This window comes from Symphalangus syndactylus, chromosome 12 (assembly GCF_028878055.3).
Source record: "Symphalangus syndactylus isolate Jambi chromosome 12, NHGRI_mSymSyn1-v2.1_pri, whole genome shotgun sequence".
NCBI classification, from domain to species: Eukaryota; Metazoa; Chordata; class Mammalia; order Primates; family Hylobatidae; genus Symphalangus; species Symphalangus syndactylus.
Genome location: NC_072441.2, coordinates 125719096 through 125745663, shown reverse-complemented (window position 1 = coordinate 125745663; position 26568 = coordinate 125719096). Strand labels below are relative to the sequence as shown.

General features: G+C 50.5%; 1 protein-coding gene across 3 annotated transcripts in view; it reads right to left on the bottom strand.

The window, feature by feature from the left end:
- The window catches only part of KIAA1614 (KIAA1614 ortholog), a 39228-nt gene extending 29613 nt beyond the window's left edge, over positions 1-9615 (bottom strand). For all 3 annotated transcript variants that reach the window (XR_010117451.1, XM_055254538.2, XM_063625146.1), the window contains exons 1-3: positions 9247-9615; positions 5292-6238; positions 4489-4552 (exon numbers count right to left, since the gene is read on the bottom strand). Coding sequence is in view for 2 of the 3 variants with exons in the window: in XM_055254538.2 (XP_055110513.2) it covers positions 4489-4552; positions 5292-6238; positions 9247-9296 (1061 nt within the window). In the remaining variant the exon portion in view is untranslated. The remainder of the gene's footprint in view (positions 1-4488; positions 4553-5291; positions 6239-9246) is intronic.
- Positions 9616-26568: the final 16953 nt, after the last annotated feature.

Genomic DNA, 26568 nt, shown 5'->3' with positions numbered 1-26568 from the left:
TGGGCTTGTGGATCCCCACAGGGGCACAAGTCCACCACAGGGATGAGGGGAAAATAAACAACCTAGGATGTTCCCTGCGCTTCCCTCATCACTACAGCACACATAAAACAAAACCGAGACCTTCTCTGCTCCCTTCTCCCCACAGCAACCAGTAACTAAAGCCCCTGCAGACACATTCAGGACCTGGGGCCCCCCAAATCACACACACACAGAAGGTCCTGATTTGCACCAGGGTGGGCCTGGGCCACGCAGAAGCACTGCCTCCATGGAGATGGCTGCCTCCATGGAGATGGCCGAGGAGGCTGAGGGCCTCGGGCCGGCCACCCTGGCGCGGGCTCCTGAGCCTCCAAAGTGGATCTGGTGCGGGGTCTGGAGCCAGCGTTGCCCTGATTGCTGTGCTCTTCACTGTCACACCCTTTCACCTGCGCTGGATTACTGGAATCCTAAAGCAATCTGCAATCCCAGTATGTCTCTCAGAGGCTCAAGGAAGGGAAGGGGCCAGAGCTGGTATAGAGACAGCCTCAGCGCGGCCCCTTATTTCAATGTCCTCCCACTTCTCTCTTATGAGTCCTTCCAGGCACAGATCCCTTTTGCCCTCTGTGAGGCCCAACGTCTCACCTCATCCTCTCCCCCAAAATCCAAACCCTATTTCCTGAATCATCCTAATAGTGACCTAGGAGAAAAATAAGCATATCCCATGGAGTCCATCACCTGCCCTTCTTTGCCCACACCTGAGAACAGAGCAGGCTGGGAGGGGAAGGAGACTCCCAGATCCCTAGCCCAAGGGGTGGCCTGTAGGGGCAGGGACAGGGCGGCTTGTGGCAGTGCTGCAGGATGGTGAGAGTGCAGCCCTTGGGGCTGGCAGCCCTGAGTGCGAAACCTGGCTCCAATACTTGGCAGCTAGAGGATCCTGGGCAAGTCACTTAACTCCTCCACCAGAGAGGTCTCTCTGTCAGTGAAACAGGAACAATAAATACTGTCAGGGCTCTGAGACCAAGCTAAGCCATAGTATCCCCTGTGACCTGCACCTTTATGTCCAGATGGCCTGAAGCAAGTGAAGAATCACAAAAGAAGTGAAAATGGCTGGTTCCTGCCTTACCTGATGACATTACCTTGTGAAATCCCTTCTCCTGGTTCAAAATCTCCTCTACTGAGCACCTTGTGACCCCTGCCCCTGCCCGCAAGAGAAAAACCCCCTTTGATTGTAATTTTCCACTACCCACCCAAATCCTATAAAACGGCCCCACCCCTATCTCCCTTCGTTCTCTTTTCGGACTCAGCCCGTCTGCACCCAGGTGAAATAAACAGCCTTGTTGCTCACACAAAGTCTGTTTGGTGGTCTCTTCACACGGACGTGCGTGAAAAATACAATTTGTTATTAGGATCAAATGGGAAAGAAGGAACAGCACTTAGCATAGCTCTTGCCACATAATTAAGAGCTCAAAAATGGCAGCTGCTGGCATGGGCTTTTGCCTGCCACTAGGAGGCTCCAGTCCTCTGCAACTGAGCCTTCTCTTGCCCCTTATTAGAGGGGGGACAACCCTGGGGTTGGGGGCCGGGGGTCTCCTCCGCATCTGACCCTTAGCCTTTAAGGTCCTGGGTCGTTGCCTCCAAGGCTGACTCCTGGTGACTGCCCCACACAAGCCAGGCCAGCCCCAGCCTGCCCCCAGCCCGCCCCCAGCCCGCCCCCAGCCTGCCTGCTGTGTTGAGCTCTGCTGTCACCATCATGTCATGAGCTCCTCCTCCCGTTGCCTGCAGAGCAGTAACCGTTATGGACACCATCAGATGCATGCTGGGTTAACTTGGTTGTAATGGTTATTTGATTGCAACACTTGACTGAATGTGAAGCAGGACCTCAAACCCTCAGAAGATCCAAGGGGCTCACGACCTCATGAGTGAGGTCCCGCGCTTTCCTCCTGCCAGAGCATGTCCTGACTGATGTCCTGGGGCCCCCTTTGGGGTGGCCATCGAATGGTCTGCCACAGCCTCAGCATTCTCTCCCCAAAGTCCTAGGCCCCTTAGAACAGACACTAAGCCCCAGGACCCTGGCTTCGAGTGGCACTCCCGGGGCATAGAGCCGAGGGAAGCGTGCCTTACTCCAGAGGTCTCTTGGGAAGTTCATTGATACAGAAGTAACATCAATCACTCCATCCTGCTCTGGGGAGAGAGGGAGCCCTGCAGGGTCTTGGGGACCACCTTTAATGTCTGCCCAGGAGACTCGGGGATAGAGCCAGACAGGGAACCCTATCTGAGGGGCTTCAAGACATGGCCCTACAGCCTGGGCGTCTACTCAGCAGGGACCTCACTGCAGAGCGCCAAGTGAGGCCAGCAGGGTACTCGGAATGACTCCCAAATAATGCATGTTTCCCCACAACACTCTTTGCCCTGATCGCCAGGCACTCTAAGGGGACATTTTGTTAACAGTCTTTGAACAGGGTCCTAAAACTCACTAAGAGACCTTCTCTCTCTCTCCACACACACAGGCATACGCCATAGAGTACACAGGTGCGCACACCCTGCCTGAACTCTGAAATGCAGCCCATGGCTGCTGGGGGCCTGGCAGGTTAAACAATGGCCCAGAAACCCCCATCCTGAGGATTCTACACAAATACCGTCTCCTCACAGCACTAAGGGAAAGTCCCTCCTTCCCCTACGGTTGAGGTCTCCTCCTTGGAAATGAGGGGGCCTTATTCCTTAGTATCCAACGGGCTGTCAGGAGCTTTGGCTTCTCCTTTCAGCAGTGACCACTAAGCAGAATCCCCAGTGGCTGCATCACCCCACTGGGCCCTTCCTTCATCGAGGGAGGAAGTGTGCAGGGGGTGGGGGCAGCTGCAGGCAGAGGCGGCACCACCTCTGCAGCAGAGGGCATCTGCCCCAGCCCTTTCCTCCAGGGCTCCGCACAGAAAGAGGGAAAAAGACAGAAGGCGACTTGAACAGGGGGCAGACAGGGGAGCAGAGCCGGCTGAGGCCCACGGGTCTTTCTGTAGTCACGCTCCTCAACACTGTGGCAGGGCCAGCTGGGGACCAGAGGAGGGAGGGCCTGGAAACAGCGGCCAGGGAGGTGGGGGAAGAGATTCCCGGCAGAAGGGGAGGCAACTGTGATTCCAAATCATAAATAGCAAAGGACGAAGGAGCTAGACATCCCCCTCTCCATCAGGCCCTTAGGCAAGCAGAAGCCCAATCACATGAACCTGGGCTGCCCTCACTTGGTTAAGGCAGGTGCGGGGCTGGGGGACTACGGCGGACTCAGTGTTTGTGTCTCCCCAAGATTCCTAGGTTGAAACCGTATCCCCAGTGTGAGGGTGTTAGGAGGTGGAGCTTTGGGAGGTGAGTAGGTCATGGGGCACGGCCCTCATGAATGGGATTAGTGCCCTTCTAAGAGGCCCCAGAGGGCTGCCTTGCCCCTTCCTCCACCTGAGGGCACAGCAAGAAGGCACCATCTATGAATCAATCAAGAGCAGCCCTCACCAGACGCTGAATCTGCTCGTGCCTTGATCCTGGACCTCACGGCCTCCAGAACTGTCAGCAATACATTTCTGTTAGTAAGCCACCCAGCCTCTATAGGCTTTTTGTTATAGCAGCCCAAATAGACTAAGACAGAGGTCCATCCACGTTTTCTGGAGGGTGGTTCTAACTGAGTGGGATTTGTGCAGGAGCTGCCTTGCATCGGAGCAGCAACCGTGTCAGCCTCTGCCCTCCGCAGAAACCACAAGACCTCGCAGAGGCTGACATCACCAGACAGCTGGGGAAACGAGAGCTCCAGGACCTCTCAGCCTTGTGGACCAGGAGCCTGGCAAAGACTGAGGCTGGGTTCAACCTCTGTGCAGGCGCCAGCTGCAGTCAGGCCTGCAGATGGCCCCACTCCCACCTTGAGTGTACTTTTCTCACCCTGCTTGGCTCAGGACACTGACCATGAAGGACAGGCAGCCCCACTTCCCCCGCTACACCTCGGTGGGTCCAGCTTCCCCAAAATATTTGGTGGAGGGGCTGGAGCGAAGGCCGTGGGATAGCATGGTAAGGTTGGAGGTGAAATGTTTGACATGATCCCTGCACAACCTCTTGACTGGGAACGGAATTGGGGTAAGGCTTTGTACATTTTCCCCAATGATTTTCACAACCACGATCTCACTTCGGCCTCATAATGGTCCTGTGAAGTGAACCAGACAGATGCTATTTCCCCCACTTTAAAGATAAAGAGGCCTGGGCAAGGGAAATGGCTCCATGGACATGGAGCAGGTAGTTAGCAATGCGCTTTGTTCCCTGGTGGTTTTGCTCAAGTAGCAGGGAGGCACCAGCCTGGGGGATGTGGCAGTGGGGGTTACTGGCAATTTCTGCAGGGTCTCAGGGATGATGATGTCCACTGGTCTGCTGGTGCAGGAGTCTGCCTGCCCTCTCACTTTGGAAGGTCTCCTACTGTCCTGATGCTGAGTAAATAGAGGGACCACGGTGAGGAGGGAGGGAGAGAAAATGTGGGCTCTGAGCTCTTACCTGTTCTGGCCGGAGTCCTGCAAGGAGGTGCCCGAGGCCCAGTCCACATCCCCCACTGGTCGCTCTAGGATCCAGAATAGAAGCAGAGATCAGGACGGAGCCCAAAAGCCAAAAACAGGGCTCTCAGCTGCCACTTAGTGAACACGGAGAAGGGTTTCTCCAGAAGCAACTTACTCCCCAGATAAATCCAACACCTTGCCTGAAAATTGGAGGCTGAGCCTGTCACGACAACTGCTGTGGGCCCAGCCATATGCTGAGAGGACCACATGCCTGGGCTCAGGCATGCAGTGATGAATGAGCTTGTGAGATTTTGGAATGAGAAGGCAGGAAGGGAAAGAGACGCACTTGTACATCCCATTGGTGCTACCATCTGAGCTCAGCCCAGCTGCTAGAACGCCCAGCCTCCTTGTAGGAAGGGGTTCCTGTCTGCTTGCCCCACCAGAGGGCCCTCACTGAGGGTGAGGACATATCACTGGAGGGAGAGGCAAAAAGCCACTCCGGAAAGGAATCCAAGCCTCAAGGAAGACGTCACAGTGGCTTCTAACCCCAAGCACACAGGGTGGCCTCCCATTGGTCTGCAGTGTCACGGGGGGCTTCAGCAGACAGGCTGCCTGTGAGGCCGCAAAGAATCTATGTCAGAGCCAAGAATAAGAGGCCATCCTGATGATTTTGGTGACAGGCAACTGTCAGGCTCTCCCTCCTTTCCTGCCCCACTCCCTCCATGGGACCCCCTCATCCCCTTTTCCTCCCTCTGGATTCCCTCCTGCTCCCCCCACCACCTGGACCTACACAGTGTGCTTCACCTGGTGTAGCTGTGTCCCAGGACGGAGTCCAGGCAGGGGTTCCCACCTTGCGGGGGCTCTGCCCAGAAACGTTGAGCATCTCCTGCAGCAACAGGCGGTTTCTCTCCACCCGATCAGACAGGGACAAGGCACTGCTCCCAGCATCCAGAGCCTCCAGGTCTCCAGCTCTCCAGTGCTCGCCCAGCAGGGCTGTCCTGGGGACAAAGTCCTCCTCGGAGGTCAGGGATGCGCTATCCAGATCTGCCTCTGTGACCACGCCATCTGGAAAAGGGTAGGATCTTCCTGTCCTTGGGCTGGGAATGTGGATGATTTTATTACAAGGACCGGGACCCCCAGGCCGTCCGGGAGTAACTCCATGGATGGGGCTCTGTTGCAAAGAGCTGGGCCCCAGCAGCGGACCTCTCTCATGGTCAGGCAGTGTCCATTCGGCTTCTGGAGGCCATGGGCTCCCCATGTTGCAGTACTCACGTCCAGGGGCAGGCGGCCTGGGAAGCCTAGGGCCCCCATCCCTGGCAGGTTCCTCCTCATTGATGCTGCCGTCCAGCTGCCCATCGGGCAGGTTTTGGGTATGAGGAGCCACCACAGCACCTGGCAGGAAAGACCCCTCCGATGGAGTCCCAGCTCCCCCTGCCTTGCCTTGTCTGCATTGGGGTTTCTTGGGGGATGACCGCTCATGGGAAGCAGAGCAGGGACTCACTCCCTGTTTGGCCGCTGTCATCTTTTCCTTCAAAGCCCTCACCTTGGATTCCAGCACAGAGGGGCCTTGGAGCTGTACCCCCCATACCCTGGGAGGCTGGAGGGCCATCGGGCTGGATGTTCTGTTTTCCTGAGGGCAAGGCCAGGGTCTTGGGGGATGTCCATTATCCAGTTGTGGCTCAGGACCACTCCACTCCACAGCTGAGGTCCCCTCCATGGGGCTGGCTGTTCCACTCCCTGTCTTGGGCCCTCTGGAGGAGAAAACAGACAGAGCTCCTGAGACCCAGCACAGGACTAACCCCCACAACCTCCCGGGGCCCCAAAGTGTCTTGGTGTTGAGTCCTGTCCAGATGAAAGTAACCTGGAGACAGAGCAGGGGATGCTCTCTAGATCAGTGGTCCCCAACCTTTTTGGCACCAGAGGGACTGGTTTCATGGAAGACAGTTTTTCCATGGATCAGGGGCAGGGTGGGGTGGAATGGTTTTGGGATGAAACTGTTCTACCTCACATCATGAAGCATTAGTTAGATTCTCATAAGGAGCTTGCACCTTAGCTCCCTCACATGCGCAGTTCACAATAAAATTTGTGCTCCTATGAAAATCTAATGCCACTGCTCATCTGACAGGAGGCAGAGCTCAGGTGGTAATGCTCAGGTGGTAATGCTCACTTGCTCGCCGCCACTCACCTCCTGCTGTGTGGCCTGGTTCCTAACAGGCCACAGACTGCTATGGTCTGTGGACCGCTATTGGTTCGTGGCCTGGGGGTTGGGGACCCCTGCTATAGATAACGTGAAAGCACTTTTAAAAAAATGCAAGTCATTGAAGAGTGCAAATAAGTTATTGTCGAATTTTTTCTTCCAAGTCTCAGTAGTGTTCTAGTTTTTCTATCCCCATTTTACAGATGGGCAAAATGAAGCTTCAGAGGACAACTAATCCTATGCCAAATGTGGACCAGAGTGAAAACCAGGGTGATTTCCCAATCCCTAGCCTCTTGCTTTGCTGAAGGGTAGTTTCAGTAGAGGATGCCCGCATCTGTTAACAGGCAACATGCTCTTCCCTCTCCAAGGGGAGCCAATGAGGTTGATAGACGTCAGGAAGACATCAAGCAGGATCTGACCTCCAGTAGAAGGTGCTGCATCCAACCTCACCCCTGACCCCTGATGCACAAGCCACAGGACCACAGCATGGGGTTGAGCTCAAAGGGAGACCTTGACCAGTCAGGAACGCCGATCAGGCATCTGCTCTATGCCAGGCGGGACTGCAAGTGCTTTCAAACACACTCCCCCCCAATAATCCTGTCCCTAACAGAATGGCATTACTGACCAGGAGCGGTGGCTCACACCTGTAATCCTAGCACTTTGGGAGGCTGAGGCGGGTGGATCACTTGAGGTCAGGAGTTCGAGATCAGCCTGGCCAACATGGTGAAACCCCACCTCCATTAAAAATACAAAAAATTGGCCAGGTGGGTGGCTCACACCTGTAATCCCAGCACTTTGGGAGGCTGAAGCGGGTGGATCACTTGAGGTCAGGAGTTCGAGACCAGCCTGGCTAACATGGTGAAACTGCTCCATTAAAAATACAAAAAAATTGGCCAGGCGCGGTGGCTCACACCTGTAATCCCAGCACTTTGGGAGGCTGAGGCGGGTGGATCATGAGGTCAGGAGTGCTGCTCACCTGTAGTCCCAGCTACTCAAGAGGCTGAGGCAAGGTAGTTGCTTGAACTCAGGAGGCAGAGATTGCAGTGAGCCAAGATTGCACCACTGCACTCCAGCCTGGGCGACAGAGCAAGATTCTGTCTCAAAAATAAATAAATAAATAAATATAAAAAATACAAAAAATACAAAAAATTAGCTGAGCGTGGTGGCAGGCACCTGTAGTCCCAGCTACTTGGGAGGCAGAGGCAGGAGAATCACTTGAACCCAGAAGGCGGAGGTTACAGTGAGCCGAGATCCCGCCACTGCACTCCAGCCTGGGCGATAGAGCGAGACTCTGTCTCAAAAAAAAAAAAAAAAAAAAAAGGAAAAAGAAAAAGAAAAGAAAGAATGGCTTTATTATATACTTCTACAGATGGAGAAACTGAGGCAGAGATTACAATACACAGGTGCTAAGAGGAGGCCCAGTTTGCAATCTAAAGCTTCTCATTCCAAGCCCAGGCCTTTTCCAAAACATGTAGTGATCACTTAACCCTACTCCCCCTATTCCGTAAATGACAATGTTCCATCCCCAGAGGCTAGGTGGCTTGCCAGCGCTGCACAGATCCTTAGCAGCATGGCTGATGTTTACCCCTTCACAAGGAATGAAGGTGAGCAGGGGTTTGACTCAGGGTGTTGCATGCATATCTACGTGCCACAGCGTTTTAATATTGATTCTACCTTCTGAGAAAAATACAACTTTAATATCATACATCTAGATGTGCCCCACTTGAAGTAAACTTTGTGCACAAAAATCCTTATGTGTATACACTACAAATTAGGAGTCATCCACTTTGTAACACTGCCCAAGGATTCACCATAAAATTCTCTTAAATGGCAAGTCTCTCTGTAGTCGTTTATTACAATTCAATTTATACACAAGCTTTCAGGAATGTACATATTTTATAAAGCAAAATACACATATAATGCGAAATGTCACACCAGTTTTAAGCCAGTAAAGTTTAAGGATTATCTTTAGGAGGACAGAAATAATTTGTTCTATGAGTTAATCTAGAATGCAGCAAGTTTCTCTTTGCATCTCCTTCTTCTCCTCTAAAGTCCAATCCAGAAAACAGGGGATTAGAATGTAATATGAGCAATTTCTGTTAAGTTAAAAGAACTTTTTGCTTTTGGGGAGGCTGAAGCCAGAGAAGGCCAGGCTTGAGCCCGGGAGGTCGAGGTTGCAGTGAGCCATAATCGCATCACTGCACTCCAGCCTGGGCGACAGAGCGAGACTCCGGCTCCAAAAAATTAAAGTAAGAATTGTTGATGGGTAAACTCTGGAACAGCACGCCAGAGACCTTAAAGAATGAGACCCTCCCACTGGAGTCCCCTGGGCACGGGCTTTCGGGAAGATACGCAGCCCAAACACTGTGATGTATTTCCCCTAACTCAGAGGGGCCAAACGAAGATGGACGTGAAGGGCGGGCCTCCCCACGACCTTTCCAGCTCCGAGTCTGTGGGAGGCCCGCTTCCCAGTGGCCGGGGCAACCTGGGCTCCCCGCTCCGCCGCCCCGCCGGTCCGCCACCCCCGCCCGAACGGCCCTGCGCTGCCTCCTCTATACTCACTGGGGGCTGCCGCCCGCGGGTTTGGCCGCCGCCGCCTCTGTCCCCTCCATCCCTCGGAGAGGCCAGGCCCTCTCCAGCCCCTTCTCCCTCCCAGGCCCGCTGCTGGGTTCGGGGAGGGACTTCCAGCCCCGAATCCGGGGCCGGAGGGAGTGCGGCCCGCAGGCCTCGCCCCTCGGGGCGCGGCCGACCGGGGGTCCGGGACAGCGCCGAGGCCGGGCCAGCTCCCGGCTCTGCGGGCAGCCCTCGGGCCCCGGGTGGGTCCGGCCGGCGCAGCGCCCCGCGGGCCGCACTCCCTCCGGGCGAGAGGAGGGGAAGCGGGGTCGGGCAGGGAGGGCGCTGGCAGGGAAGGAAGTGGCATCAGCTGTCGGTTCACGGCTTTGCCGTGGAGGGGAAGAGCGGCCAAGCCCGCGCCTTCCCGGCCCGCGCCGGGCAGAGGGAGCGGAGCGCGGAGAGGTGGGGCCGCGGGAGGGGCTGGAGGAGCCGGGCCTCGGCCTCCCACCCCGCCCGGAGCCCCGCGGGGCCGCCTCTCCTGAGCCGCGGCCCAGGGAGTGAGTGCCCCCGGCCGTCAGAGGCGCGGGATGGAAGTCCAGGGAGGCCCGGAGTTTGGGGACGACGGGGCTGCCGCCAGCCTCGCAGGGCGGTGGTCCCTTCCCCGCGGGAAAGCGGGCGCGAGAGCGGAGGCGCGCGGGGCGCACGGAGGCCGGGGAGCGCGGGCAGGAGCTGGGGGCGCACCGCGTTCTCGCCGGGCTCCGCGCGCCGCTGGTAACCCTACACCCAGGGCTCGCCTTTCGGGGTGGAAGCTGAGGAATGCCTTTTGTGTGGACAAGTTTTCCGGAGGGGCCGGCCGCCCTCTCTGTGGGGCCGTCCATCGCTCCGTAGAGCCGTTTCCTCCGAGGTCAAGGTCGTTGGTTCCCGCTCTCCAGAGGCGTGAGGGAAACCCGGAGGGAACGCGGTCCGCGCATCCCGTCTGCCCCGGTGCGGGAATTGCCCGCCGCCGCCTTGGGTGGGGACCGGTTCTCAGGGTCCCGGGGACTCTCGAGCAGATCACTTTCCCCAGCGCCGGGCGGGGGTCGCAGCCAGGGGCATTCCCTGCAGCCGCGGCCCAAACCGACGGAGCTTGCTTTCTCCTTCCACCCAGAGGGGGTGACCGAGCCTCACCTATTTCCAAGACTATTTTTTCGCAAAGACGGGAAGCAATAAAAGTGGCCTCAGGAGATTCCGGAAAACTCTACAAAGAGAAAGTGCCCGTTCATCTTTCCTTCAGCCGACAGGCTTCACTGTGCAGCACGGGGTAGTTGTGCACCTCCAGATGACAGGACAGACACAGCAACAGTAAGGGGCCGCGCAATATGTACTCGGGCAGGGGAGGAGGGGAAGGAAGTTTTCTAGAGGGGCTGCCTCTTGAGTCAGGAGGGGGTTACTCTGCACAAGGTGGGGGAAGGGGCGTCTGGCAGTGCAAACCCTCTGTGTCACAGTACAGGCCCAAGGTTACGTCAGAGGCTTCGAACCAGAGCGACTCCATCTTGTGTGAGGGCGAGGAAAATGAAGCTGGGACTTGCTGGGCCACATTCCCAGTGAGTTAGCTATTCCCAGCTTCTAGATACTTACGGTTAAGAGAACAAATTAATAACGTTTACTAAACAGACCCAGACTTAGGAGTGTCCTGATATCCTGATATCTTGAGAACAGACTCATTTCTAATTATGCTTTAAAGTTAATAATATCGATTATTGCAAAATATAGTAATTAAGAAAATTAATCCTTTATCACAAACCCTTGTAGCACAGCACATCTCCCCATGATCTTTTTTCATCCTATATAAGCGAGTATTGTACCCAGGATGGATGCTTTCCTCCTCTTACTTTCCAGAACTCCCTCCTCTGTCTATGGAGTAGCTGTACTTTCACCACTTTACTTTCTTACTAAACTTGCTTTTGCTTTGCACTGTGAACGCACCTTGCTTTTTTTTTTTTTTTTCTCTTTTTTTGAGACAGAGTCTTGCTCTGTTGCCCAGGCTGGAGGGCAGTGGGGTGATCAATTCTCCCACCTCAGCCTCCTGAGTAGCTGGGACTATAGACGTGCACCACCACGCCTGGCTACTTTTTGTATTTTTAGTAGAGATGGGGTTTCACCATGTTGGCCAGGCCGGTCTCGAACTCCTGGCCTCAAGTGATCCACCTGCCTCGGCCTCCCAAAATTCTGGGATTACAGGCATGAGCCACCACGCCCGGCCTTGCCCTGAGTTCTTTCTTCCGAGAGATCCAAAAACCCTTTCTTGTGGTCTGGATTGGGACCCCTCTCCTGTAGCAGTTACACAGCTCTGGTGACAGGTGGTCTCCAGGGTCCTGGGTGGCCTCTTGCCTCCCTGAAACTCACCATGTTCCCAGAACAAGAAGTTCGTCTAACAAAGCATTGACTGCTTTTGCTTATTAGTATTGATCGCTTCACAGAGTGGTGCCTCCACTATTTGCAGCGGGCATACTGGGCATCAGGCATTGGCTAAGCAGTTTAAATTCATTATCTCGTATTTCAGCCTTAAGAAGTGGGCAATGGCTATTGTCTCCTTTCTTTCTTTTTTTTTTCTTTGGCCCAGGCCGGAGTGCAGTGGCGCTATCTCGGCTCACTGCAAGCTCCGCCTCCCAGGTTCACACCATTCTCCTGCCTCAGCCTCCCAAGTAGCTGGGACTACAGGCGCCCACCACCATGCCTGGCTAATTTTTTGTATTTTTAGTAGAGACGGGGTTTCACCGTGTTAGCCAGGATGGTCTCAATCTCCTGACCTCGTGATCCGCCCACCTCGGCCTCCCAAAGTGCTGGGATTACAGGCGTGAGCCACCGCGCCCGGCCTATTGTCTCCTTTCTATAGACACAGTGTAAGTTAATGCCCCAGGATCCACAGCTGGGTAAGCTGCAGTCTAGTCTCCTAGAGTCCAGGCCGTCATGCCAGTACACTGCACAGTGCTGTCGCCAGCGTCTGCCTGTTCAACATGGAAAGATTTAGTTTAAAAAAAAATCAAAAGATTTGTGAAAAAAATCACGAAGTGCTGTGATACTGAAAATGTGCTGGCACAGCGGCTTGGCCCTTCCTGGCTTTCTTATTCCTGCCGTCTAAGTTAAAAGCCCCTCAAGACTCCTTCCTCTCCTGCATGCTCAGTGTTAAGCCTGACAGCAGCAACACTGTTACTATTATTGGGGGCCTCCTATGAGCTAAGGTACCCCACATAGGATCTTTTACATCTTTACAACAGCCATGCAAAATAGGTATAGTGTATCTCCACTTTAGTGATAAAGAAATCGAGCTGCAGAGAGGTTAAGTAGCTTGCCCAAGGCCACACAGCTAATATAGCTAGAATCTGAACCCAACTCTGTCTGGTTCGAAGATTTTCTGCCTTGCTTCCTCTTTTATAGAGGCACCTCTGAATTCAGACTCCATGGCTTCTGCTCCTACCCTCCCCCAGAAGTTAATGATCTATAAGGCAAGTTTCTGAAAGTTCCAGCAAAGGTTTAATGTCTAAAGAAAACCTGCCTCCCCCCAATGTTTTGAGATGCAAATAATCCCTTTCAGTTTATTTGGGTTAAAGTTTTTTTTTTTTTTTTTTTTTTTTTTTTTTTTTTTTTTTTGCGAGGGGATTACATCTATACCCAGGCCTTAAAAGCCACCTGTCCTAAAGATACCCATGAGCATGAGCAAATCCTTAGAATGCTGTTGAATTGTGACATCTACATGTCGAGGGCATTCTTGTTCATCTGGATTCTGTTTGGTTTAGCAGATATATGTTGAACTCCTGTGATATGTCAGAGACTGCAGAGACTAAATTTAGCACCACAGACCCTAGTTTTGAGGGATTTCTGGTTGAGTTGGGGAGGGGCAGGCACACAAACTTTCTATATACATGCTCCCATCCAGGTCAGCATTAGGTGGTGCAGGTTGCTCACAGAAAAGGCTAGATTGAGGGGTGTGTGTTGAGTGAGAAGGGGTACCATGGAGAACTGGATCTTGGAGAATGAGCAGGAATTAGCCAGACAGAGGGGGGAGGGGTGAGAGAAGACGTTTCAGGTAAAGAGATGAGCATAAATGCAGGCTCGGAGGTGTGAAACTGCCCGGTATCAGTGTTACTAAGTGTAAAATTTAACCCAGGAAAGTCAGGGGAAGGATGAGGTTGTAGAGCAGGGGAGGTTGGGTCTGGGTGAGGAGCTTGGACCCCACCCTGTGACTGGCAGCCCCTCAGGTGTGGTCTTGACCAACACCTTAGCCCTTGAGCTGGGCACATAACAATCTTATTTATTTCCTTATGCGTCAGACACTTTCATTATCATCTTCTGGAGGGAAATCTAGGAGGAAAACAAATACAATGTAAACTGATCACAAAGCCCCTTCCTCTGCTGAACAACTAGGGAAATGGACCATCCCAAGAAGGCCCTTTGACTTACTCTCAGTGAAAACACAAGCCTCATCCTTCCTCCCAACTTTCCAGGGTGCTCTGAACGTTGGAAATATGGCGCCATGTGAGCTGTGGGAACCAGGTTTCACTCAGGATGAAGGGAAAAGTGAGGGAGATGGTCCTTCCAGCTCACACCATTAGAGCAAAGTGGGGCAGGAATGGGGTGGGAGCACACTTCTACCATCCTTCAACTGTCCAGCCTAAAGGAGCTTGTCCAAATGGAAACCTGCATTTCCTGGTGGCTCCTGTCTTGCTCACGGGAACATGGTCCAAGGAGGCAACTGATCTGAGCAGCAACTGCTGAGGACCCCATTGCCAGCCCCAGGCCTGCCCTCATCACTTCCTCCAGCAGAGGAGCGAGGGCGCATGCAGGGTCTACCATGTAGCTGCTTCCCCCCTCCCAAAACCCTCCCGCGGTTCCCCTATACTCCACACTACGCTGCTGCTGGGAAGGCTGATTCTGAGGCCTCACCTATGCAGATTCTGATTCCTTAGGTTGGAGCAAGGCCCAGGAACCTGTTTCCTTCCAAGATTCCCAGGTGATGTTGAGGCCCGGTCAGTCTGGGGAAGCACAGGGCCTCGAGCTAAAACTCAAAAGCCTTTGCATGGCACATGGGTCCCTCCAGCCTCATCTCTCATCCCAGCCCCCGAGAGCCTGCCCTGCTTCCTCAACATATTGAGTTGCTTCTAGTTCCCTGGCTGGTGACACTGAGTCCTGTCTCCTTGCCTTTGCCCAGGCATTCCTTCAGCCTGAAATACCTGCTTCACTCCACACGCACACATCCTGCTGTGGACTGAACTGTGGCCCCCTCCAAATTCGTATGTTGATGCCCTAACCCCTCCGTGGGATAATATTAGGAGGCGGGGCCTTTGGGAGGTGATTAGGGTTACAGGAGGTCATGACGGTGAGGCCCCCACGATGGGATTAGCATCCTGACAAAAAGAGACCCCAGAGAGCTCTCTCCCTGTGCACCCTCCCCACCATGTGAGGATATAATGAGAAGGCAGCTGTCCACAGGCCAGAAGGGGAGCCCTCACCAGCGCTCCACCGAGCTGGCATGTGACCTCAGACGTTTGCCTCCAGAACTGTGGAAATAATTTCCCGTGTTTTAAGCCACCCAGTCTATGGTGTTTTGTTATGGCAGCCCGAGCAGACTGACATCCCCATCCCAACTTGGCTGTCTCCTCCTAGACCTTCCACACTCAGCTCACATGTCACCTCCTCAGGGAAGCCTTCCCCCACTCCCTCCACAGCCCTCACCTGTCAGAGCACCTGCTTCTATCAGAGCACTTGTCCACAGTTGTGCACATCTAAGCCCGTGTGTCTCCCACTTCACAGAGACTTCTTGCGAGCAGCACCGTGTCTGATCCTTCCTGTGTCCCTGGCCCCTAAGAGGTGCCCACCACACAAAAGGTGTGGACCAAATGCCAGATGATTAAATAAAAGAAAAAAATCCCTATCAGATAGCGATGCCTAAGAGAGAGAGGGGCCACAGCTTGCTAAGAGAATCAAGGTCCTCTCCAAAGGATTTGGTTCGTCCACTCAGTATGGCCAGTCCTGCCCCAAGCCCTGCGAGAAGTCAGCCACCGGCACGGCCGGGAGCTGTGCCCAGGCTTCCTGACTGAGCCCTGCTTACGTCCAGTGCCCAGGCCTCCTCGCCCCTGGCCCCCTTCCCTCTTTTCTCTTCCCCAAAATGCCATCCATCACCCACAGAAGCGTTGGCCTTCAATTAGTGAGCCTGGAAATTTGGAAATAAAATGCCTATCAGAAGAAGAAATGGATGGGGGTGGGGGAGAAGAGAAGGCAATGAGAGAAAAGTGCAAAAACAGGCTGGGAGAGAACACGAGGAGAGATGCTGTCAGAGGACAGTTGGGCACCTCCAGACTGCAGCCGCCAGTCTTCCTGTCACGCCTCTCTGCATGCTGCAGCACACACGGGCACACACACACTCGCACACATCAGCTCTGAGCGCTGCACCACCCTGAATCTGTAGATGCCCGAAGGAGAACAGACGTGTGGCTCTTACCTGGTCGGGGTCAGCGCACGCCACTCCCCCAGGCTGGCAGGCAGGAAGCCCACTGGGGTGGGACCAGGACCCTGGCCAGGGATTTTAACTGCAGACTTCACTATCTCTGCCCGCTCACTCTGCATCAACTCTTGACTCTGCCAGGCATCTGTTCTCATGCCCGACTCCAGTTGCAGCTTTTCATTTCATAATCCTAATCACGGGGAAATGACTGGGATTAGGGATTTTTTTTTTTTTTTTTTTTCTGAGACAGAGTCTTGCTCTGTAGCCCAGAGCTGGAGTACAATGGCATGATCTTGGCTCACTGCAACCTCCGCCTCCTGGGTTCAAGCAATTCTCCTGCCTCAGCTTCCTGAGTACCTAGGATTACAGGTGCCTACCACCAAGCCCGGCTAATTTTTGTATTTTTAGTAGAGACAGGGTTTCACCATGTTGGCCAGGCTGGTCTCGAACTCCTGACGTCGTGATCTGCCCACCTCGACCTCCCAAAGTGCTGGAATTACAGGCGTGAGCCACTGCGTCCAGCCGGGAAATACTTTAATACTCTCCCTCGTAGTCTACCATGCTTGCTCTGTAGGAGGCCGTCATCAGTATGAGGGAGGTCACCTGGCTTTAACCTGTCTGTCGACAGTCACTGTCAGCTTGGCCAAGTCAATTTTCTCAGCCACAAATGAAAAGAGACTCAGGGAGAAAGATCTTGGAGGATGACTAAGACCTGAAGTCATACTTGTGACCATTTTCAATCTTGAGAAAAACAGAAAATATCTATATTATATTAATGATTGGCTTGAGAGACTATGAAAACATATATTAGCACGATTCTCACCTCAATAGTTCAATAAAAAATTATGAGCATTTCAGTGGAAGCTAAAAAAAAGTATTTGACAAAATTCCACACTGTACCTGGAAGTAGAAGCTTTCCTTAATATAATAAAAATATTATATCTCAAAGCCAACATTTAACAGCCAACATAGTCACAGCCTAGTGAAACTCCAGCACAGTCCCACCAAAGTTAGGAACAAAACTGGAATGCTTCGCATCACCATATTAATTTAACAATGGGATTCTGAAATGTATAATTATTAAAAGGGAGTTGCCAAAATCATTATACTTTGTAGATGATATTATTGTTTACGATGAAAAACCCAAGTAAATCATACTCAAATTGGACACAAGATAAATGTTCAAATCTAGTTTACCAGGCCAAAAGTGTGGTGGCTCATACTCGTAATCCTGGCACTTTGGGAGGCCGAGGTGGGAGGATCACTTGAGGCCAGTAGTTTAAGACTAGCCTGGTCAACATAGTGAGACCCTGTTTCTACACTAAATAAATAAATAAATAAATAAATAAAGTTCTAGTTTTCCTAAATACCAGCATTAATCAAATAGAAGACAGAACTGAAAGAACAAAAAACCTCAGCCAGAAGAATAATAGCCCATTTAGAAAAAACCTTCACACTAAAGACATTTACAAGCATGTTAATAGCAACATTGTTTATAATACAAAATAACTGAAAACAACTCAAATAGCCATTGATGGTAGAAAGGATAATTGTGGCATATTTGTAAAATGGAATGTTACATAGCAATGAAAATATAGCTACAGGCCAGGCGTGGTGGCTCACACCTATAATCCCAGAACTTTGGGAGGCCAAGGTGGGTGGATCACAAGGTCAGGAGTTCGAGACCAGCCTGGCCAACATGGTGAAACCCCGTCTCTACTAAAAATACAAAAATTAGCTGGGCATGGTGGCAGGTGCCTGTAATTCCAGCTACTCAGGAGGCCGAAGCAGAATTGCTTGAACCTGGAAGGCAGAGGTTGCGGTGAGCTGAGATCGTGCCACTGCACTCCAGCCTGGGTGAAAGAGCAAGACTCTATCTAAAAAAAAAAAATAATAAATAAAATAAAATATAGCTACGGGGAAAATATCACTGATTATCACTAACATGTTGAACAAGCAAAGCGAGTCAAAAAGAAACACAAAATTAAAAGATACATTATTTTGGGACACATACATTTGGAGTGAAACTGTAATAAAAAGCAACAGAATTATTAACACAGACTCACGGTAGTGCCCTACTGAAGGCGGGAAGATAAAGGGGGATAGAAACTGGGGAGAAGGACACGGAGGGGTCCAAAGGCAAAGGCAATGCCTTCCTGTGTTGGGTGATGACTGTGTGGGTGTTCATGTTATTCTTCTTAACATTGTGAGAGATATATATTGATAAATATACATACAAGATAAATATATGTATACATAACATATCATAATTTTTTAGAATGTGGAAATCACATGAAAAATCTTTACCATGTATATTAGTCCATTCTCACACTGCTAATAAAGACATACCTGAGACTGGGTCATTTATAAAGAAAAGCGGCTTAATTGATTCACAGTTTCACATGGCTGGGGAGGCCTCAGGAAACTTATAATCAAGGCAGAAGAGGAAGCAAACACATCCTTCTCACATGGCAGCAGGAGAGAGAATGAGAGCCCCTTATAAAACCATCAGATCACGTGAGAACTCATTCACTATCACGAGAACAGCGCGGGGGAAACCACCCCCATGAGTCAATTATCTCCATCTGTCCCATCTTTAACACGTGGGGATTATTACAATTCAAGATGAGATTTGGGTGGGGACACAGCCAAACCATATCACCATGTATATGAAAGAAAATCTGGGTAAATGGAGAAATATTTATTCAGTGCTCCTGGATGCTAATTAGATATTATGAAGGTGAAATTTTTCCCCAAATTAATTAAAAAATTTAGTGTAATTTCAGTCAGGATCCCATAAATAGGCCAGGCCGTGGTGGCTTATGCCTGTAATCCCAGCACTTTGGGAGGCCGAGGCAGGCAGATCACCTGAGGTCAGGAGTTCGACATCAGCCTGACCAACATGGCAAAACTCCATCTCTACTAAAAATACAAAAATTAGCCGGGTGTGCTGATGTGCGCCTGTAATCCCAGCTACTCAGGAGGCTGAGGCAGGAGAATCGCTTGAACCCAGGGGGGCAGAGGTTGCAGCAAGCTGAGATCACTCCACTGCACTCCAATCTGGGCAACAGAGTGAGACTCCATCTTAAAAAAAAAAAAAAAATCCCATAAATCGGCAAAAGTATTTCATAACAGTTTTGCAAAAGAAGAAATATGGAAGGGAGCTTATTATATAAAATATAAAATTGTATCATAAGGTTATAGTAATTAAAATAGAAACTAATACACAAATAAACAACCAGAGTAATGCCACATAATAGAGAGTATAAAAACAGACCCTAACTTTTCTTCATCTGATAAAGGGCAGCTATTAAAAAGCCTATAGCTAACATGATATTCAGTAGTGAAATATTGGACACTGATATGGTTTGGCTGTGTCCCCACCCAAATCTCATCTTGAATTGTAGCTCTCATAATTCCCACATGTCTTGGGAGGGACCTGGTGGGAGGTAATTGAATCACTGGGGCGGGTCTTTTCTCATGATAGTGAATGTCTCATGAGATCTGATGGTTTTATAAAGAGGAATTCCTCTGCACACATTCTCTCTTGTCTGCCAGTATGTAAGACATAGCTTTTGCCTTCCACCACGGTTGTGAGGCCTCCCCAGTCACGTGGAACTGTGAGTCCATTAAACCTTTTTTTCTTTATAAATTACCCAGTCTCGGGTATGTCTTTATCAGCAGCATGAAAACTGACTAATAGAGACACTTTCCCCAAGTTCAGGAACAGGGAAAGGATGTTCAGTGTGCCACTTCTACTCAGGGTTGTCACAAAAGTTCTAACCAGTGCAATAAAGCTAGAAAAAGTGGGGAAAAGTATAAAAAATGGAAGAAAAAAGTGTTATTATTTGCAGACTGCATGATTTTGGATGTAGGAAAATCCAAAAACATCTCCACACTCTCAAAATTTAGAACCAAATTGAGCAGGGATCTGGATACAAAGTCAGTATATAAAAAGAAGCCCCAAATCAAGATGCTGGCAGGGCCATGCTTCCTCTGAAGGCCCCAGGGAAGGATCTGTTCCAGGGCTCCGTACTAAGAACTGGCTTTGCTTGGTTTGTGGAAGTGTGACTCCAGCCTTCACATGGCATTCCCCCTGTAGTATTTGTGTCCAATTGCCCTCATTTTATAAGGACACCAGTAGTATTGGACTAGGGGCCCACCCCACTATGTTCATCTTAATTTATTACATCTCTAATGATCCTATTTCCAAATAATGTCATTTTGAGACACTGAAGACTTCAACATGAATTTTGGAGGGACACAATTCAACCCATAACAGGATTAAATGCATTCCGATAAAAAATTACAACAGATTTTGTTTTTGTTTTTGTTTTGAGACAGGGTCTCACTTTGTCACCCAGGCTGGAGTGCCCTGGTGCAATCACGGCTCACTATAGCCTCAACCGCGTGGCCTCAATCCATCCTCCCACCTCAGCCACTCGAGTAGCTGGGACTACAGGCGCATGCCACCACACCCAGATAAGTTTTTTGTATTTTTTGTAGACATAGGGTTTATTCCATGTTGCCCAAGACTGGTCTCAAACTCCTGGGCTCAAGCAATCCTCCCACCTCGGCCTCCCAAAGTGCTGGGATTACAGGTGTGAGCCACTGCGCCTGGCCAAGGAGTGTCTTCTGAACCCAAGAGCTCCACGCTGTCCATCCTCGTGTGTGAAGACTCGTACTTTGTCACCTTGGGCTGCCATCCCTGCTGAGCTGCAGCCTGGACCCCAACCATATTCATTCAACAGGTATTTATAAAGTTCCTACTATGTGCTGTGTAACTGAGCATCTCTACTTGTTTGGGCACTTCAATTTTGACATGTTAGGAACTGAACGGGTCACCTTTCCCTTCTCTGAACCCTCTCCCAGTGAATGGTGCCATCAATCACCCACGCCAGCAACTTGAGTGATTCCCTCTCCCTCAGCCTCCACAGTGACGCCGCCCAAGTCCCAGCTCTTGGAGCCACCTTGTCTCCCCTCTCCACTGCCTCTACCTCAGTTCTGAGCCCAGGGTCCTCCACCACAGAACAGAACCACCTCCTACCTGGCCTCCCTATCTTCAGGGTGCCCTGCCTCCTTCGCTTACAGCTGGCGAAATAACCTTTCTAAAACCCAAAGGTGATCGTGACTTCCCAGCTTGTAGCCCTTGTGATCACTGAAATGTGGTTCACAGCTTTGGCTCAGGGCACTGAGCCCTTCTCAATCCACCTCCTCCCACATTCTGTATACACCTCATGCTTCCTTTTCATCCCCCACCCTGCAGTTCCATGAACACATGTGCAGCCCATACCTGGATGGTTCCCTCCTTCCCCCCCTGGGGAGCCCTTTGAATCACCCCCAGCCAGAGTGAAGTACCCACTTCTGATGTTGCAACAGCACTCACTGTCTGCAACTCCTGATGGGTGGGTTTCTTTGTCTCTTCTGTGAGTCCATAAGCTCTTTTCATTGGTTACAGCCTTGAGCTTTAGGAATCAGGCCAACACTGCCTACACCACTTAGCCTGATTCACAAGGCAACCCTAAGAGTTGATTTTATCATCCCTATTATATAGATGGGTAAGCTGAGGCTTAGAGAGACCAACTATTTTGCCCAAGGTCCCCCAGTTGTAAGTGGTGGTACCAGGATTCAAAGGCTGGTCACATGTCTCGGAAGGCTATCTGTAGCTAGACAGGGATCTTGTCAATGGGGTGATGTGACCAACAAGCTTCTATTTGAAGACAGCCTGTTTGTTCATGTGGCCCATGTATTCTTTTTTTTTTTTTTTTTTTTTTTTTTTTTTGAGACAGGGTCTGGCTGTGTCTCAAAAGTGCAGTGGTGCGATTCTCATGCCTCTCATCCCTGAGTAGCTGGGATTACAGGTACATGTCACCACCGCCCGGCTAATTTTTGTATTTTTAGTAGAGACGGGGTTTCACCACGTTGGCCAGGCTGGTCTCGAACTCCTGACCTCAAGTGATCCGCCCGCCTCGGCCTCCCAAAATGCTGGGATTACAGGCGTGAGCCACTGTGCCTGGCCCCATGTATTCTTATTTCACCTGCCCTTCTTTGTTGGTGAGACCTGAAATAGGCCCTCCATCAGCCCAAGTGTTTCCCTCCTTACCTTCAGGAACCAAAGCAATCCTAAGCTCAAGTAAGCTGTGTCCCTCACCCCTTTTCCTTACCCTACAGTCTCCAAGAGGTCCCAGATTGGCTGGGGACTAATTTGGTTGAGGGTCTAGCTCAGGTCTGGGTATGAACATGATCAGGTGGGATGAGGGTGATCAGCCCAGTAGAAACGCACTTTGCTTGCTGAAGAAACTGTCAGAGGAGGTTTTCCACTCGGGACTAATGTGCTGGGATCTTGGGTTGTGGCACTTCTCCCCACATAGCGCCCTCCATGTCCACAGGGACAGCAGTGAAAACACTGCCATCCGCCTCTGTCCCCGCGTTGTGAAGGGCAGATACCAGAATGTGTGTTAGAACAGCACTAAATCACCTCCCAACAACCCCCAAGTCAGAGTTCACAGAGGAAGAAGCCAAGACCCAGGAGGTCCAGGAAGTCACCTCCAGTCATCAGGCTGGAGGGCGACCCTCCCCCACCATCTGACTCAGGCCTGGAAATCACATTTCCAGCTCTGCCGTAAAATGGGCAAGAGCCTTCCAGAGAGTCCCGCATGCTGCTCCACCAGACCACTGCTCTCAGCTGGGCACCCCCAAAGAATGCTTCCCTCTCAAATCAGAGCCCACCTGCTAATTAATGTTCAAAGGGAAACAGAGCCAGTGCTGGAGGTGGTGGCCACCAGCAGGGAGGACAGCTGCTTGCTGTGCCCTCCCACACTCTAGGGGCAGGCGGAAAGGAGGAAGGTCTGGCTTTGTCAGCAGAGTTCCTAAGCTGGCCAAGCTGTGCTGTTCAGTGTTTCGGGAGAGGGCGGTCTCCTAAGTGGCAGAAGCTGCTTTAGGCGGGAGAAGCGGCAGGGCATCTTAGCTGAATGGAGGCAGCACAATGGCACCAGAGAGCCCCAACTCTGCCTTTTTCAATCTTTTCTTCGTCCTTCCTCTGTGCTGGCTCAGGGAGGCCTCTTTGGAGATGGAGCCCAGTCCCATCTCTCTTGCTGTGGACAGCCCCTTGAACACTGCCTCAAACAAGTGGGAGGTCAGCTTAAGGCTGGGGGTGCTGTGTGTCAAGCTCTGAAGAGCAGTCAGGTCCTATCTTCCTCTTGGGGACATTGTCCCTGTCACAGTGGGGACAGATACCATGGAGCCTCACCAGCATCTGCAGGCCAGATGGCCTCCAACCAGCCCAGGCTGTGGGACATGAGCTTGGGGGAGCACCTTCAGGAGGAGGCCCTGTCTGCAGTGTCGGGGGTGGGGGCTGTGCTTGTGTGTGTGCGGAAGCTGCCCTCTGGGCTTTTCTGCTGTGGACTGGCTCCCTCATGGAAGCCCTGTGGCCCCAGGCTGTGCAGCCATGTCCGTGGTGACTCCTGCCTCCTCGCTCCCTCCTGCCTCCACCAGCCTGAGGGATTCTGCTGAAGACACAAATGAACCTCAGAAGCAGTCTCTATCAGAGCAGAATCTGCTCCATTTCTGTGGCCCACTGGAAAGTTTTTTCCTGGGTTAAATCAAGGTGTGTGGTGGGTGAAGGATGGAGGGAAAGACCCAAGTCTGAACAGTCCAGGGTGAGACTCCGCCGTCTGGCTTCAGCCCTGGCTGGGCCACATCCAGCTGTGGGACCAAGTGCTTGTCATTCCACTTCCATGGAATTCTGTTTCCTCATCTGGACATGGTGGCTGGGACAAACATTTCCAGACCACGTTCCTCTTGTTCATAGCTTTCCTATGAAAAAGAGCATTCAGGTCCAATAAGTGTGGAGATAATGGACGCCACTTCACCCTCCTGTCAGAGACTTGGGACCAAAGGCATTTTAAAGGCTCTGGGAAGGCCTGAAGTAAAAACAAAACAAAAACTAAACTCAACCAGTTTACCTTTGTTTAACTCTGTCTTTCTCATAAGTAAATGACCACAGAAGCCTTTTCCCTCAAAATAGCAATTAGCATCCCAGGAAACACACTTGGGACAGCCTAGACCAGATAACCTCTCAGGCTGTGTCTGCCACGTTACTCCAGACTCTAGCTGCGGGGAGCTGAGGCAGCTGCTGGCCAGCGATTCCCAAGATCCTGGGGGAAGGGCCAGGCTGCGCCCAGAGAAGGCTCCCTCAGGGGTCGGTGGCAGCTGATTGCAGCTTTCTTATTTTTATTTTTTGGAAACAACAGTGCTCTGAGGAGTTAGGGACCAAAAAAGGGGAGATTTAAAAAATCTGTTTCCACTCTGATTATTTGTCAATTTGAGCTAACTCATGTCAAAACAGCTTGGTTTGCCCGTCTGTGAAAAGGGAGAACCATGGAGATTTGGTGGGCACCCAAAGGTAACCCTCAGAAAGAAATTCCCACCCCGGGGTCCCTGGATGCCTAGTGGGAAGAAGGGCACAAGCGATTTCCAATATTTAAAGAAGTCCAATGGAAATTATATGTTTGCCATGAGAAATGTCTTTGCTTCTGACTGGCATTCTATCAACTCAGTTTGATAACATTGGTTGTCATGGGGACAAGAATTATTATGCAATAAATATGGCTGGCTAATTAGACAAAATCTTTAAAAACATAGGGTTCAGGGAAGTGATAAAAGGGTCAGTTGGCAATGAAATGGTAAGGAGCTGTTGACTCAGGAAATCAGCTGCAAAACCAGTTTAAAAATGGCATGGTTCTGGGCGCAGTGGCTCATGCCTGTAATCCCAGCACTTTGGGAGGCCGAGGCGGGCGGATCATGAGGTCAGAAGATCGAAAGCATCCTGGCTAACGTGGTGAAACCTCGTCTCTACTAAAAAAATACAAAAAAAATTAGCCAGGCGTGGTGGTGGGCACCTGTAGTCCCAGCTACTCTGGAGGCTGAGGCAGGAGAATGGCATGAACTCAGGAGGCGGAGCTTGCAGTGAGCCGAGATCCATTTGGGTGACAGAGCGAGACTCCATCTCAAAAAAAAAAAAAAAAAAAAAAAAAAAAAAAGCAGTAATTCACAAGGCACTTCCTACTCTGCCAAGCAGAAAAAACAAAAAACAGAAATTCTCCCTTCCTTCTTTTTTCAAGGGAGAGAGTATGTGGGCTACAGAGCTAGTTAGATTTGGGTCCTCCTCCAGGTTCAGTAATTGTTGGTGTCCAGAGCCAGTCACTTTTCTCCTCTATACATGGGATGGGCACCACAGGACATGCACTAATGTGAGACGTGTCTCCCCTGCAGCAGCCAGGAAAGGTCAGCTGTGATTACACTGACCCTGGGATAGAACAAAGTCCACAGAATGAAGAAGCACCTGCTACTGTACTGGTGAGGGCAGCATCGGAATCAAGTTTTCACACAACCCGACTGCACACAAGAATCAAAGTGAGGAGCCTGGCAAGTCCACCAGTGATGAAGCACCAGTAAGAGGCAGCAGTTGATCAAAAGAGCTGATGACCTCCTAAATTTACTCAGCAGCTCATCTACTGATAGACTCCTGAAGTTACCTTTCAGTTTAACAAATATTCCTTAGGCCCCAACTATTTACCAGGCATCAAAACATTTAGTCAATATGATTTTGTGTGACCTCCTGCTGACAGTGGAGCACCTCTGGAAAAAGGATGTCTCCTTTCCTCTGAACTGTGTTCCTATTAGGGTTGCAGGATAGCTAAGACTAGGGCATTGCCACAGAAGGAAACCAGGCTATGTCCTCATGGACGGTCAACAGCTAGCAGCAGGCACACATCCAGCCCGGCAAGTCTTTTGACCATGGCTGCCTAGGGAGGGGCTAAAATTTCCCACAATATATTTGAAAGTGTAGAAAAAGGTTTAAATCCAACAGTCGACAGGAATAATATTTGAAGAACTGATGTTTCTAAATTATCTTGTTATTTCCTTGCCAAAGGGATACAAAAGCCCTGATTAACTGAACTTTAAAAACTGTATTGGCCCATCTAGTCAGAAGACAGGCTTTGAGTAACCACAAATAAGCAAATTTGCTTACTTCAACCACACAACATAAAATATTGTGATATTTAGAATACACGGTAATTTGAAATTTAGTAAAAGGGGAGAGGGTTTGGGAATTAGTATTAATATGCTTCTCCTTGGTTCTCTTCTGTTACCTGCCTCTTCTCTTGAGTTACTTGCTTTTCTCCTTAACCTAGAACTGACCAAAAGGAAGCAGAGTAGCATAGTACATCTATCGCCAAAAATCATACCTTGACTTTGATTATTCAGCCATAGGTGTGCTCTAGGTAGAGCAAGGCAGAATACTTATTATTATCATTCCCATTCAGCTATGCAGTTCATGTAAAATTTATTGAAGTAAGGGGAAATTTTCATTTTATAAAGGTACGCATTAGTTGAACTTTGGTGCTAATATGTTACTCAGTGACAAAGTGAGTGAATGATAATAGATTGTAAGGACAGTTTTTGGCAATAGAAGATTCTGAAGAAACAACTCTTGAAAGATCTAATACTTTTTATTTTTTAAAGGAAAAAACCAGAATAAGAGGCTTTAATATCTGCTTGGGAAGGGGTGAAGAGTAATCTATAACTTGAGATAGAAAATTCAGCTTACCCTGAGGCAGTGATACCTAGTAAGAGGACGGTCTGGCTTTTCTGGCAGTGGTTTCAGATAAGTATGTAGTTTAGAAATAATTTTATCACCTTTCCCTTCTTGTCTCCATAAAACTAACGATAATAAAACCAACTTCAACTAAAAGTATTAAAGTAATGCCTAGCATATGATAGGATTAACACATACTCAATAAACACATATTAATTTTTAAGAATACAGGAACTCCACAATTCTTCTA